The following is a 14320-nucleotide window of genomic DNA, read 5'->3' as shown; positions in this document are numbered from 1 at the left end:
CGGCTGCCCCCACGCCCGCCGCTTTCCTTTGCCGTTTTTGGGTTTTTTTTTTTTTTTTTGGGGGGGGTGGGAGGGTGGGGGAAGGAAAAAAAACCCAACCCAACCCCATGTCTAATCTCTTGTTTTGGAAAACCATCCTCCCCGTGATCAGCTCAGCAAGAGCGGTTTAACCACGGCCGAGCCCCATCGGCGCGCCGCAGCCCTTCCTCAGGACGGGCGCGGAGCGTCCTGGTGTGGAAACGCCGGCGGCGGCGGTTACGGACGGGCGCCGCTCCTCGCCCTCCCTCACCCCCGCCGCGCCTGAGCCGGGGAATCGGCACCGTGCCGGAGAAGCCCCCGCGCACCAGGTGCACCGAGCCCCGCTCTACCCCCCCTGTATAATAAACCGCGGAGGATTATATATATATTTTTGGGGGGGTTGAATATTGCACTTTGTCAGAAATCCCCCCCCTGCCCGCCCCCTTCTTCTCCCCCGCGCTCCGAGACGCGCCAGCGCTCGGCGTTTGTGCCGTGGGACGGCCTGAATGTACGCGACGGGGACGGGATTGCTCGGAGGTGGTTGACTCAAAGACTGTCGCCCGTCTTTGGCTGCGCCCAGAATCTCCTAGAGCTGCCGTTGAGGCTGATCAGATTCCTTCCTATTCGCTTTCTTCCTCCTTTTCCCTCCTCTTCCCCCCCTCCGCCGCCCCCCGACCCCGAATTTTTGTATTAATATATTATATATAAAACTTAGCGATTTTTGGTTTTCTCTCCCAAACCCGGAACTCGATTGCTAATCTTGACCATAGTCTATATTTCAGTTTTTATAGCTTTGAGGAAAATTTATATATGGAAAATGATGGGACTGCAGATAGCGATTTGCTAATAAATCTAATCCGCCGCAAAGCAGGAGCAGACTCTCCAGGTAGTCCTTGTCTCGCGAGGTGCCGGCTCAGCAGCGAACCTCAGGTATTTCTTCCGCGACGCCCGCCCTCGCCCCGCTCCGTAATCGGTGCTCGCCGCGGCGCGGAGCCGCCCGCGACGCCCAAAACCGGGCCTGTCCCGGGGAAAGAGACTGGAATAACGCGCGGGGAGGTGGGTCCGGCGGCGGGGGGAACGCGCCGGAGCATCCCGGGCAGCTCCGCGCCCTCCCGGTTTGTTGTCACCGCGATCCCCTCGCCGGCAGCGGCTTTTCCAGCCCCGAGGAGGAGGAGGAGGGAGCCTTTCTCCCCGCTTCCTCAAGCCCCTCGCACAGGACAGGGTCTTCCCGGCTGCCCTCCGTAATTCCGGGCAAGGCTGCAGAGTCCCGAGGGGATTCAGGCCCGGAGCGAGGGGGGAGTTTGGCTCTGGAAGCGCCGACCCAGCCGTGCTTCGGCGTCCGCCGCGTCCCCCCCGCTGCCCGCTCTGCCGCTGCCTTAGACGTCGGTGCCTTCCCCGAGGAGCCGGCCGCCCCGCCGGGCTCTGGCTGGGAGCAGAGGTTGTAAATATTTTTTACAGACTGTATTAATTGTATTAAAAAAAAAAAAAAAAAAAAAAAAAAAGGAAAAGGGGGGGAAAAAAAGAAAAGAAAAAAAGGAAAAGGGGGGGAAAAAAGAAAAGAAAAAAAGGAAAAGAAAAAAAAAGGAAAAGGAAAAAAAGGAAAAGAAAAAAAGGAAAAGAAAAAAAAGGAAAAGGAAAAGAAAAAAGGAAAAGAAAAAAAGGAAAAGAAAAAAAAGGAAAAGAAAAAAAGGAAAAGAAAAAAAAAGGAAAAAGAAAAAAACCCCCACAGCCCAACAATAACGTAGGTTTTTTTGGTTTTTTTTTTTAAACACAGCGGCCTGGCTGCCGGGAGCGCGGCGACGGCGCTGCCTGCCTTAATCGCACCCTGCCCTTCGCAGCGGGGCGTCCCGGGGGCCCGGCCCCCCCAATTAATCCATTAACGAGCCCAGCCCGCCGCGCCGGCCGCCGCCACCCGCCCCGCGCTCCGGCCAGGCACCCCCGGGCTTTCGGGGGCCGGTGGCATCCCCGGCGCGGCCGCGCTCCGCGGCGCTCGCCCCTCTCCCCGGCCCGGTGCCGGTGCCGCCATCTCCCTGTGCCGGGGGGTCCCATCCGGCGCTCGCCCCTTCCCGCTCCCCGCCGTCGGCTCGGGGCTTCCTCCTCCTCCTCCTCCTCCTCCTCCTCCTCGCTCACCTCATCTGGCCAAAACCCAGCCCCGCTCCTCTCCTCTCCCTCCAGTTTGCCAACGTGTAAGTGCCTCCGGTCTGTATCCTATTAATAAACTAAAAAAAAAAATTTAAAAAAAAAAAATAAAGGGGAAAAAAAAAAAAAAAATCACAAATCTTCCGGTGAAAGTCGCTTTGTGGTGCTTTCGGTCTCGCCCTTTCCTCCTCCCTCCTGCCTTTTCCTCCAGCGGCCGATTGCGGGGGTCCCGGATCAAGGGGAGCTTTTGGGGGTCTCAAATCAAGGGGAGCTTTTGGGGTCTCGGATCAAGGGGAGCTTTTGGGGGTCTCGGATCCAGGGGTGCTGCCCCGCGAAGCCGGTGCCTCCATGCGCTGCTCGTGCGATTCAGCCACCTCCCGAGATTAAATAAAAATGAAAAAAATAAAATTTTTATTATTGGCGGCAACCCCATCCTCTGCGTAACGCCCGCCGGCGCTGCCAAAGCGCGGTGGTCCCTGGATTTAGACGAGTTTTGGGGTGCCCGGGCTGCGGAAAAAACTCTTGTAGCAGAAAATCCCGGTTGGAGCGAGCGGGGCAGGGACGGACGCGGCCCCGGTTCCCCGCCGCCGGGCTCGCGGCACAGCTGCTCCCTGCCCTCGGGAATGCTCGGTGCCGGGGATGAACCAGTGCTCAACCGCGTCTCGCTCCGGCCCAGGAGGGATGCCAGCGGCTCTGGCTCCCGGGATACGGGATCCAGCCCCGCCAGGCTGCTTTCCCGGCGGGATTTATCCCTTGGCGGCTGGATCCGTCGGCCGTGGTGGGCAACGCCATGAGGAGGGGCGGCCGGCGCTTCTCCCGGTGCAGGGTTGCGCCGGCAGCTTCCGCAGGACTCGCTGCTCCGGCACGTACCGGAGCGTGCCAGGAGCGGGGCTGGCTCCGGGGCAGCTGGACGTTGCGCCAAGAGGGATTTTGTGGGGATTTTTCCCTAAAGTCAGGGCCGGATCCTGTGCCGGTGCTGGGCCGCGCGGCGAGCGCAGGCGTTTCGGCGTTGGTTCTGCCCCACGGCGAGCACGGTGCCGGCACCGGCCGCTCCGCTGCTCATCCCGGGGGCTGCAGCCGGAGGATGCACCTGAGTGCAGTCGCTCCCTAATTAGCCGGCTCGCTAACGAGGGAGCTGAGGGAAGCTGGCTGGGGCTCGATAAAACCGCGGGGCTGGGATTTGGGCGAGATCTGGAGGCGTTTTTGGGGACGGGAGCCGCTCCGGGGCTCTCCTGCGGCCGGAGCAGCCGCACCAGGGGGGTCCTGGCCTGGTCCCCCCTCTCCCTGCAGCCGGAGCAGCTGCCATCTCTCTAATCGCTCTTTTTCTTCTTTTTTTTTTTTTCCCTACAACCAGGAGACCGGCTCCCTCCGCGCCCCCCCGGCCCTTCTGAGCTCCGCTGGCCCCGCTGCTCCGAGCCCCTCATCCCAAAGCCAAGCGGACGCCTTCGGCCGGGATGCAGCCCCGTGCCGGGGGGCGAAGGACGAGGCGTCGGGCGCACGTGAGGCCTCTCCCCCGCCGCTTTCGGCAGCCTCGGGGCTGGAAAAGGGCTCCTGGCACCGGGGCGTTGCGCTCCGGGGTGAAAAATCCCCCAAGCCCGGGCAGCGAGGAGCTCCCCGCGCCGGGCTGGGCTCTCCCCGCCGCCCTCGCCGTGCATAAATTGGGATCGAGTGGATCAATAACGATCTCCCCCGGCTCGGGACCGGCTCTGGCTCCCGGTGACGCCGTACCAGCAAAGTTGCAGGCAACTCTGCGCTCGCCAAAGGGATTTTTTTTTTTGTTTTTTCCCCCCTTCGCCCTCCCCTCGCGGCTGTCCCCGGGGCAGCGACACATAAAGCACCTCCAACGCTCACCCCCATTTTGGAGTGTTTCTTCCCCCGTCTCCCCCAGCCCGGCTCCCGTTTAGGGGCACCAGGAGTGGTGTTTGCTGCTTGAATTCCCGTTTCGGGGCATTTTGAGTGCTCGACGTTCCTCGTAATGCCCGTCTTGGTTCTGTTCGGCCCCCTCCCACCAAGGAAGGGCCAACCCTGCACCCCTGAATCCGCAGGAAGGGAGACCCAGGGTGGGGGGGGTCCCCAGCTCCGCGTTGGCCGGGGAAAGTCTCGGTTTTCCCCAAAATCGGAGGGGCTTGGCGCGTCCTTCCCGGGCGCTCCGATGAGCCGCAGGGCAGCGGCTTTGGGAGAGCAGCTCCAGCACCCGGCGAGCCTCCGGTTTCCACCTCCGCGGTGCCAGCTGTGCCGTATCGGCGCCGCTCTCTGCCAGCCGGCAGAGCCGGGGCCCCGTAAGCGCTGTGGGATTGGGGAACCCTCTCCCCAAACAAAATCCTTCCCGGCTCCTCCGGGGCCCGTTTCCTCCCGGCGGAGGTGATTCCGAGGAGTTTGTCCAGCCCCGGGCTACAGCTGAGCCTATAAAGCACCCGGGATGCCAGCGACTCGTCCCCGCGACTCCCGCAGTGCCCCGAACGAACGGATTCCTTCCCAACGGGCTCCGGGCCGCGTGTCCGAGGACGGGCTGCGTCTCCGCGGCCCTTCGGTGATTAAATGTGGGCGGGCAGCACCCCGGTTTCACCCCCAAACCTCCCTCCCCCAGGGTTCGCATCGGCTCCGAGACACCACGCTAGGAAGCTGGGCAGTTTAATCCCGGCCGGGAGGGAGAAGCAGCAGCCGGAGGGGAGCACGTCCTTCCCCCGGCGCCATCCCGGCGGGGAGCAGAGTCCCGTGTTCCCCGTTTATGTCCGCACCGTCCTCTTGTCCTCGAAGAGGCTCTTCAGCATGTAGACCTGGAGGAAAGCCACCACCACCAGCACGCCCAAGTTCACGGCCGACCAGAAGTTCACCCGGCCCAGGTTGCTCTCCTGCAGGTTACGGTCTCGGGCTTCGAAGGCTCGAAGCAGCGTCTGCATCTGGATGCTCCGCTCCAGGCGGCTCTTCATGGTCTCGATGGATTCCTGGGGGTGGGAAGGGAGGCACCGGTCGGATGTGCCGACCCCCGCGGCCTCCTCGGGGAAATCCCGGGATGCTTTGGGTGGGAAGGGACCTTAAAGCTCATCCCGCCCAAGGCCCTGCCGCCGGCAGGGACATCTTCACCCGGAGCAGGGCGCTCGGGGCCCCGTCCAGCCTGACCTTGAACCCTGCCAGGGATGGGGCATCCACCACCTCTCCGGGCAGCCCGTGCCGGCGTCTCACCGCCCTCGGCGGAAAGAATTTAGAGCACAGGGCTGGTGGGGAGCGGCCGGGGGAGCTGGGGTTGGGTGGTCTGGAGAAGAGGGGGCTGAGGGGAGACCTCATCGCTCTCCCCAACTCCCTGACAGGAGGGGGTAGGGAGGGGGGTGGGCTCTTCTCCCAAGGAACCAGCGATGGGACGAGAGGAGATGGCCTCAAGCTGCGCCAGGGGAGGCTGAGATTGGATATTGGGAGAAATTTCCTCACGGAAAGAGCGGTCAAGCGTTGGAAGGGGCTGCCCAGAGAGGTGGGGGAGTCCCCAGCCCTGGAGGGGTTCAAAAACCGGGCAGAGGTGGCACTGGGGGCCATGGTTTAGTGGCCATGGGGGTGTTGGGGTGACGTTGGGCTGATGATCTGAGAGCTCCTGTCCAACCTTAGCCATTCCTGGTCTGACTTCATGGAAAAATGATCCAAGCCAGGAACATGAAATTATGGCTCTGCCCTTAATTGGTTTGGTGGTGGGCTTGGCAGTGTCAGGTCAATGGTTGGACTGGGTGATCTCAAAGCTCTTTGCCAACCTCAACGATTCCGTGATTCTATTCCATAAGTTCTTCCTTACATCTGGCTCTGGATCTCCCCTCTTTTAGTTTCAAACCATTCCCCTTCTCCCATCGCCTGGGGCCCGACTGAAAACCCTGTCCCCGCCTTCCTCCTCAGCACCGACGGGTGCAATTGGTCTCCCCGGAGCCGCCTCCTCTCTGGGCTGAGCCCCCCCAGCTCTCCCAGCCCATCCTCGCCGCAGCGGGGTTCCAGCCCTCGGCTCATCTCCGTGGCCTCCTCTGGACCCGCTCCAACAGGTCCCCGGGTCTTTCCTCAGCCGAGGACCCCAGAGCCGGATAGAATCACGGAATCGGAGAAGAATTTCGGTTGAAGAAAACCTTTGAGATCATTGAGTTCAACCGTAAAGCTAACGCTGCCAAGTTCAAGCGCAGGACTCCCGGGGGTCTCAGCAGAGCCGAGGGCAGCGTCCCCTCCCTCGCCCCGCCGCGCACGCCGCCGGTGATGCCGCCGGGGATCCGGTTGGCTTTCCCGGGCTGCCAGCGCGCATAGAATCATCACGGAATCATCACGGAATTGTTGAGGTTGGCAAAGACCTTGAAGATCATCCAGCCCAACCGTTGACCTGGCGCTGCCAAGGCCACCACCGAACCAGTTAAGGGCAGAGCCATAATTTCATGTTTCCTGGCTTGGTGGCTGCATTATTTTTTCACGAAAGTCGAACCAGGAATCACTGAATCATGGAATCGTTGAGGTTGGCAAAGACCTTGAAGATCACCCAGTCCAACTGTTGACCTGGCGCTGCCAAGCCCACCACCGAACCAGTTAAGGGGCTTCTCCCCGGGGCAGCTCGCCGTCCCTCACGGCAGGGACGCCGACCCGGCCGCAGAGACCTCGCCCTTGACCTGGCCGGACCTCATCCCCCACCTTGATGTCCTCGATCTTGACGTCCAGCGTGTCCTCGGGCTCCGCCGCCTCCACCCAGCCGTCGCCTTCGTCCTCCTCTTCCTCCTCCTCCTCCTCCTGGGCGCTGTCGAAGATGAGCTCGAAGAACACCAGCTTCTCCGAGATGGTGCTGAAGGAGTTGTCGAAGCAGAGCTTGTAGTCGCCGGCCTCGGTGGGCTCCACGCTGCGGGGGGAGAGGAGGACGCGGTCGGGCGGGGTCGGGCGCGGTTGGGCGGGGTCGGGGGGATTTGGGGGACTCACGTGTGCGCCCCGTCGGAGCGCCGGTACTCGCTGACCAGCAGCAGCCCCGAGGGACTCTCCAGGGAGAAGTCGACGTCCAGCCCGGCCCCCCCGATCACCTGCGGGAACCGGGCATGGCGGCACCGGGGGCCACCGGTACAGGGGGGGCCCCCCCCCAACACCGGGCCCGTCCCAGGCCCCGCCCATCCGGCACAGGCCCCGCCTCATTCCGACCCGGATCCTCCCAGGCCCCGCCCCCCGTGCCGGTTAGCCCAAGCCCCCGCCCCTTCCGGTACCGGTTAGCCGAAGGCCCCGCCCCTTCCGGTACTGGCTCGTCCCAAGCCCCGCCTCCCTGCATCGGTTCGCCCCAGGCCCCGCCCCTCTGGCACAGGTCCCGCCCCTTCCGGACCCAGGTATTTCCCCCCCCGGGCTCCGCCCCTTCCGGTCCCGATGCATCCCAGGGCCCGCCCTTCCGGTACCGTTTCGCTCAAGGCCCCGCCCCTCCCGGTACCGGGTCATCCCCGGCCCCGCCCCCCCGGTACCGGTTCGCTCCAGACTCCGCCCCTTCCGGCGCAGACCCCACCCCCGTACTGCGCCGTCCCAGGCCCCGCCCCTCCGGTACTGGTTCGTCCCATGCCCCGCCCCCACTGGCTCGTCACATGCCCCGCCCCTTCCGGCACAGACCCCGCCCCCTTACTGGCTCGCTCCTGTCCCGCCCCTTCCGGCACAGACCCTGCCCCCGTACTGCGCCGTCCCAGGCCCCGCCCCCCCGGTACAGACACCGCCCCTTCCGGTACTGCTCGTCCTATGCCCCGCCCCTTCCGGCACAGATCCCGCCCCCCTGGCTCGTCCCATGTCCCGCCCCTTCCGGCACAGACCCCGCCCCCTTACTGGCTCGCCCCTGTCCCGCCCCTTCCGGCACAGACCCCGCCCCCGTAGTGGCTCGTCCCGGGCCCCGCCCCTTCCGCTCCCGGCCCGCCCCAGGCCCCGCCCCCTCCGGTACCTGGTACTCGGCCTCCAGGGAGGCGTTCCCGGGCGCGCCCTGGTAGAAGCACTCGCGGCGGCCGGCGGGCAGCACGAACGTCACTTCGGCGTCGGGCGGCGGCGGGGCGGCGGCGGGCCCGGCCCAGAGCGCCAGCAGCCACAGCCACCGCGCCGCCATCTCCGCTGAGCGGCGCCTTTAAGCCAGGCCCCGCCCCGCCGCCGCGCGGCCACAGGGCCCGGCGGGGGGCTTCAGGCCTCCCCCCGGCATCCGCTCCGCTCATTGGCTGCTCCCTCCCAGCGCCCCGCGTTCTAACTTCTCATTGGCCGGCGCGGAGCAGGGCCCGCCCTCTCACCGGCTCCCCCTGAGGGACTCCCACAGTGCTTCGCGGTGGGGGCTGGGGCAGATTTAGGGGGGGCCGGGGGCAAATTAGGTGGTTAGGCGCAGATTTAGGGGGGCCTGGAGCAAATTTAGGGGGCCCTGGGGCAGATTTAGGGAGTCCTGGGGCAAAAGTAGGGGTCCCTGGGGCAGATTTAGGGAGTTAGGTGCTGGTTTAGGGGGTCCTGGGAAGGTTTTGAGGGGGGCTGGGGCAGATTTAGGGGTCCCTGGGACAGATTTAGGGAGTTAGGTGCTGGTTTAGGGAGTCCTGGGGCAGATTTAGGGGGTCCTGGGGCAGATTTAGGGAGTTAGGTGCTGTTTTAGGGGGTCCTGGGAATGTTTTGAGGGGGGCTGGGGCAGATTTAGGGAGTTAGGTGCTGGTTTAGGGAGTCGTGGTGCAGTTCTGGGGGGGGCTGGGGCAGATTTGGGGTCCCTGGGACAGATTTAGGGAGTTAGGTGCTGGTTTAGGGAGCCCTGGGGCAGATTTGGGGGGGGCTGGGGCAGATTTAGGGAGTCCTGGGGCAGATTTAGGGAGTTAGGTGCTGGTTTAGGGGGCCCTGGGACAGATTTGGGGGTCCCTGGGGCAGATTTAGGGAGTTAGGTGCTGGTTTAGGGAGCCCTGGGGCAGATTTGGGGAGCCCTGGGGCAGATTTAGGGGGCCCTGGGACAGATTTAGGGTGCTGGTTTAGGGAGTCCTGGGAAGGTTTTGAGGGGGGCTGGGGCAGATTTGGGGAGTCCTGGGGCAGATTTAGGGAGTTAGGTGCTGGTTTAGGGAGTCGTGGTGCAGTTTTGGGGGGAGCTGGGGCAGATTTGGGGAGTCCTGGGGCAGATTTAGGGAGTTAGGTGCTGGTTTAGGGAGCCCTGGGGCAGATTTGGGGAGCCCTGGGGCAGATTTAGGGGGCCCTGGGACAGATTTAGGGTGCTGGTTTAGGGAGTCCTGGGAAGGTTTTGAGGGGGGCTGGGGCAGATTTGGGGAGTCCTGGGGCAGATTTAGGGAGTTAGGTGCTGGTTTAGGGAGTCGTGGTGCAGTTTTGGGGGGGGCTGGGGCAGATTTGGGGAGTCCTGGGGCAGATTTAGGGAGTTAGGTGCTGGTTTAGGGAGTCCTGTGGCAGATTTGGGGAGCCCTGGGGCAGATTTAGGGGGCCCTGGGACAGATTTAGGGTGCTGGTTTAGGGAGTCCTGGGAAGGTTTTGAGGGGGGCTGGGGCAGATTTGGGGAGTCCTGGGGCAGATTTAGGGAGTTAGGTGCTGGTTTAGGGAGTCGTGGTGCAGTTTTGGGGGGGGCTGGGGCAGATTTGGGGAGTCCTGGGGCAGATTTAGGGAGTTAGGTACTGGTTTAGGGAGTCCTGTGGCAGATTTGGGGGTCCCTGGGGCAGATTTAGGTGGTTAGGTGCAGATTTGAGTGACCCCGGGGCAGTTTGGGCGGGGGGAGTTGGGGCAGATTTGGGGGCCCTGGGACAGATTTAGAGGGTTAGGTCCTGGTTTAGGGAGTCCTGGGGCAGTTTTTGGGGGGAGTGGGGCAGATTTAGGGGGCCCTGAGGCAGATTTGGGTGGCACTGGGGCAGATTTGGGTAGGTAGGCACAGATTTGGGTGTCCCTGGGGCAGATTTAGGGAGTTAGGTGCTGTTTTAGGGAGTCCTGGGGCAGTTTTTGGGGGGGGCTGGGGCAGATTTGGGCTGCCCTGGGGCAGACTTAGGGGGTTAGGTGTGGTTTCAGGGAGTCCTGGGGCAGTTTTTGGGGCGGTCGGGGCAGTTTTAGGGGGTCCTGAGGCAGATTTGGGTGGCACTGGGGCAGATTTGGGTAGGTAGGCAGGCACAGATTTGGGGGTCCCTGGGGCAGATTAAGGTAGTTAGGTGCGGTTTTAGGGAGTCATGGGGCAGATTTGGGGGGCCCTGGGCCAGATTTAGGTGGTTAGGTGCAGTTTTGAGGGACCCCGGGGCAGTCGTGGGAGGCCCTGGGGCAGATTTCGGTGGTTTGGGGCAGATCTGGGAGGTCTTGGGGCAGTTTGAGGGGCTGGGGACAGGCTGGGGGGGCTCTGTGAGCAATGTCGGGGTGCAGGGCACTGGCTCAGCCCCGGGGCTCGACCTCACCCTCCCGGAAAATGGGGGCACGGGGCCGCACCCCACCTTGCGCTGCCGCTGCCCGGCCCCAGCCCGGCCTCCAGCCCCGATTCTTCGCCGTTTTGGGGCAGCTGCGGGAGGAAGCAGGCGTGGGCCGAGCAAGCGGGCGCATCCGGCACGTGGTCCCGGCCGTCGGCTGTGCCCCGGCTCTCCCCACGTGACAGCCGCGGGCCGGCCCGCGTGGTCGCATCCCTCGGGATCGGCCTCTCCTTTTCGTGCCCGCCTCGGCAGCCCTGATGAGGTGCGTGTCCCCCCCGTTTCCTGCGGATCACGGGCTCGCCGGTCGCTTCCTGCCCCAAAGCGCTGCGCGCGCCGGACCCTGTTCCACCTCGCGGGCAGCTGCCTTTCATTAGCGGGTGAAAAGATTCCCGCCGGACGTGCCGGAGAAAAACCGCAGGAGCTGCTTCGAGCCGTCTGACCCCACCGAGGGTCTGGGTGAGGGTGCTGGCTGGGCGTCGGTCTGGAGCGATGCCTCGTTACGCTCCGTTTACACCTCTTTTTTGGTGATATTGTGATAAATGGGGAGCAAGCCCCAGGAAATCACGTCCTGTGTCAGAGGAGCCGGTTTCGTGCAGAGCCGAGCTTGCATCAGTCTGGTTATTGGGTGGAAAAAGCCTTTTTTGAGCAATGGAGGGGAAAAAATAACCCTGATCTGTGCTCAGGGACTCTGTCATTTCCTTCCTGGGTGATGAAACTTCATCTTGAGCAAAATCCTTCTTCTTTTCAGCGGAGAGCTCCTGCGCTGCCTTGGGATCTCCGTGGCGGGGCCATTCCTGTTCTGGACCCCGGAGGAGGAGGATGAGGCTGGAGTTTCTCTTCCTCGTGGCGGGTACGTTTTCCTCACCTCTGCCTGAGTCTGGGTTGGCCGAGCCGGAATTGGCCGTCGCGCCGGTCACTTGATGGTCGGATCCGGCTTCCCCGCTCACTGTTCCTCTCTCGCAGGAGCCATGGCAGCGCCGAAGCTGCTCCCGTCGCCGCTCGGGCTCCTCTCGCAAGAGGACGGGGCTCCCCCGAAAATCAGCTGCTTCGCCCCACAGAGCTACACCGGCAGCACCTTCGAGCTCTTCGCGGTGGGTGCCGGCGTCCCCGTGCAGAGCATCTCCGCCAAACCGGACCAGCACAAGGTTGATTTCACCCTGGGTGGAGCCACCCCGGCCTCCCGGTGCTACCAGTGCCGGTACCGGAGCTCTAATGGCAGCGCCTGGCAGATGTCGGCATTCAGCATGGAGATCATGGTGAACGGTGCGGGCTGCGGCACGCCGAGGGGGCGGCGGGTGGGGGCACCCTCCTCCCCATAGCCGCGAGGGGCGCAGCTCTGCCGGCCGGGGTGCGCCGGGAATGCTGCTGACCCAAACCCGGCGTGTTTCTCCCCAGCTTCGGGTGATGCCGGCTGTCATCTCCCCACTGCCGCCGTGACCGGCCATCCCGTGCCCACCTCCAGCACTCTGCGGCAAGGTACCGGCACGGGGGACCCGCTCGGCTCTGCGGCAGTGCCGGTGGCTTGTTCCCGGTGACCCTCTGCGGCTGCGCCGGGGGTTTCCCTGCGGGTGACCCCCGCACACACCCTCTCTCCCCTTCCAGGTCGCTCCTGGCTTCTCCCGGTTGCCGTCAGCATGGCCGGCCTGGTGCTGCTGCTGGTGGTGGCGGTGGCGGTGGCGGCCTGGCGAGGTGCGTGGGGTGCGGGCGCGCTCACCGGCGTGGCAATACCCCCGCGGGGGCCCGTAGCCGGGCAGCGCCGGCTGTGCCGACGGCGATCGGCACCTCGGAGGTCCCTGCCGTGGCGGCACACAGTTCGGTGCCACCGCGGGGGTGAGCGTGCCGGTGCCAGCGCCGTCAGGTGATTCCCTTCCCGCGTCCCTGCCGGCTCCCGGCAAATCAGTGGCGGCAGGAATCCCCCCGGGGGGGGTTGTGGTTTGGGGAGCGGTGACCTGAGCCCGGTTTAAGGCACCCGCTCGGTCCTCCCCGGCGTCACCGCGCAGCTCTGGCCACCCCCACGGGTGAGCCCGGCTGCGCCTCCACCCGTCTCTGTTTTCTCTCTCGCCAGTCGAGGCCAGGAGACAGCGGGCAAAGAGGTGAGAGCGGCTGGAGCCGGCGCCTCCGCGGCTAAACCACCCTCGAAACCCCCCCCGGGATCCCCCGGCAGCCTCTGGCCAAGCCGCGGCGTTGGGCTCCCCGCTGCCTCCTCCCTGCCCACGCGTGCCCCTGCCCGCCGCGCTGCCACCGGCTTTGTTTTTGCAGGCAACAGGCGTCGTGCTGGACGGAAACGCGGTACCCCACCACGGGTAAGGCCCGGACCCCCCGCGCCGCGGCGGTGCCCCCCTCGGCAGCCAGCGCCGCCGCTTCCCCCGGCGCCCCAAAAACGTCCCCATCCCCTTTTTTTCTCCGCAGAGCTTTCCTATGACAACTGCGCCTACGCCGTCGGTGTGGTGAGTGAGGGGCGGCTGGGGGGTCCCCGCGCCCTAGCCGGGGTTGGCTTTGGGGTCTGCCGGCCTGCCGGAGCGGCACGGGCTCGGCACGGGCTTGGCACGGGCTCTCCCGGCTGCTGGCGGCTGGCCCGGCTCACCCCCACCTCTCCCTCCCCGCAAGAACACAGAGGTGGGAGCCGGCGGCACCACCGGCACGTCCCCGGCGTCCCCGCAGAGAGACCCCCGGCTGTCCCCCCCCACTGTACCCCACTTCAGCACCTTCCGGTCCTTGGCGTGAGCCCCAGTGGTGCCGACTCTGCCGGCGCTCCCCGCGGCACCAGAGCCCAAGCTCCTCCTTTTGCCGGGGGGCACCAGGAGCCCCCGGCGCGGCCACAAGGGAAGGGACCGCGCGAAGTCAAGGTTGGCGAGACGCCGGCACCCCGCAGCGCCGCGCCAGCCGTGCCAGGGGCTTCCCGGAGCTGCTGGTGGGACCCCCGGCACGGGAGAGGTGCCACTGCTGGCAGTTTGGTGCCGGAGCTGGCAAATGTCCTTCCTCCTCCTCCTCCTCACACCTTCACCGCCGGGGTGGCCGTGGGCGTGTGGCAGAGCTGGGCTGGGCGCCCCGGATCGCGGTGTCTCTGTGCCGGGGCGGCTCTGCCGCCGGAGCCAGCTCCGGTTTCAATAAAGGCGTTTGCCGGTGGGTGCCGGCGCAGGACATGGGTGCCACGTCCTGCCGTGCGCGTGGCCCGGCAGCGCCTGGTGTCCTGTGCCCCCGCGGTGCTGCGTGCCGTGCCCGTTAGCGGGTGCTGTCTCTCTTAGCCCGGTGCTCGATTGCCGGTGCTGTTGCCGGTACCGATGCCTGGTGCTGTGCCCGGTTCCCCTGCGCTGCCCAGTCCCCCTCGCCTGGCGTCCGACGCCAGTACCCATTGCCCGGTGCCAGCGGCAGTACCCGGTTCCTGGTTCCCTTCGCCCGGTGCCGGTAGCCGGCACCCGGTGCCAGTACCCGGTGCTGTGCCCGGTGCCAGCAGCAGTACCCGGTTCCTGGTTCCCTTCGCCCGGTGTCAGTACCCGGTGCTGTGCCCGGTGCCAGTGGCAGTACCCGGTTCCTGGTTCCCTTCGCCCGGTGCCGGTAGCCGGCGCCCGGTGCCAGTACCCGGTGCTGTGCCCGGTGCCGGCGGCAGTACCCGGTTCCTGGTTCCCTTTGCCCGGTGCCGGTAGCCGGCACCCGGTGCCAGTACCCGGTGCTGTGCCCGGTGCCGGCAGCAGTACCCGGTTCCTGGTTCCCTTTGCCCGGTGCCAGTACCCGGTGCTGTGCCCCGTGCCGGCGGCAGTACCCGGTTCCTGGTTCCCTTCGCCCGGTGCCGGTAGCCGGCGCCC

At 65.0% G+C, this 14320-nt stretch overlaps 2 protein-coding genes across 2 annotated transcripts; one reads left to right on the top strand and one right to left on the bottom strand.

Moving 5' to 3' along the window:
* Window positions 1–4883: 4883 nt before the first annotated feature.
* Window positions 4884–8221, bottom strand: TMED1 (transmembrane p24 trafficking protein 1). Its single transcript, XM_075725220.1, has 4 exons — window positions 8063–8221; window positions 7081–7178; window positions 6802–7003; window positions 4884–5102 (listed from the first exon to the last, which is right to left on the bottom strand). Exons 1-4 carry the CDS (start codon window positions 8219–8221, stop codon window positions 4884–4886), a joined length of 678 nt encoding a protein of 225 aa, XP_075581335.1.
* Window positions 8222–11306: 3085 nt separating this feature from the next.
* Window positions 11307–13241, top strand: C27H19orf38 (chromosome 27 C19orf38 homolog). Its single transcript, XM_075725127.1, has 8 exons — window positions 11307–11367; window positions 11481–11780; window positions 11913–11993; window positions 12120–12206; window positions 12583–12610; window positions 12777–12820; window positions 12927–12964; window positions 13125–13241. Exons 1-8 carry the CDS (start codon window positions 11337–11339, stop codon window positions 13239–13241), a joined length of 726 nt encoding a protein of 241 aa, XP_075581242.1. The 5' UTR covers window positions 11307–11336.
* Window positions 13242–14320: the final 1079 nt, after the last annotated feature.

Source organism: Pelecanus crispus, chromosome 27 (genome assembly GCF_030463565.1).
Source record: "Pelecanus crispus isolate bPelCri1 chromosome 27, bPelCri1.pri, whole genome shotgun sequence".
NCBI lineage: Eukaryota > Metazoa > Chordata > Aves > Pelecaniformes > Pelecanidae > Pelecanus > Pelecanus crispus.
This window is presented reverse-complemented; position numbering and strand designations above follow the sequence as displayed.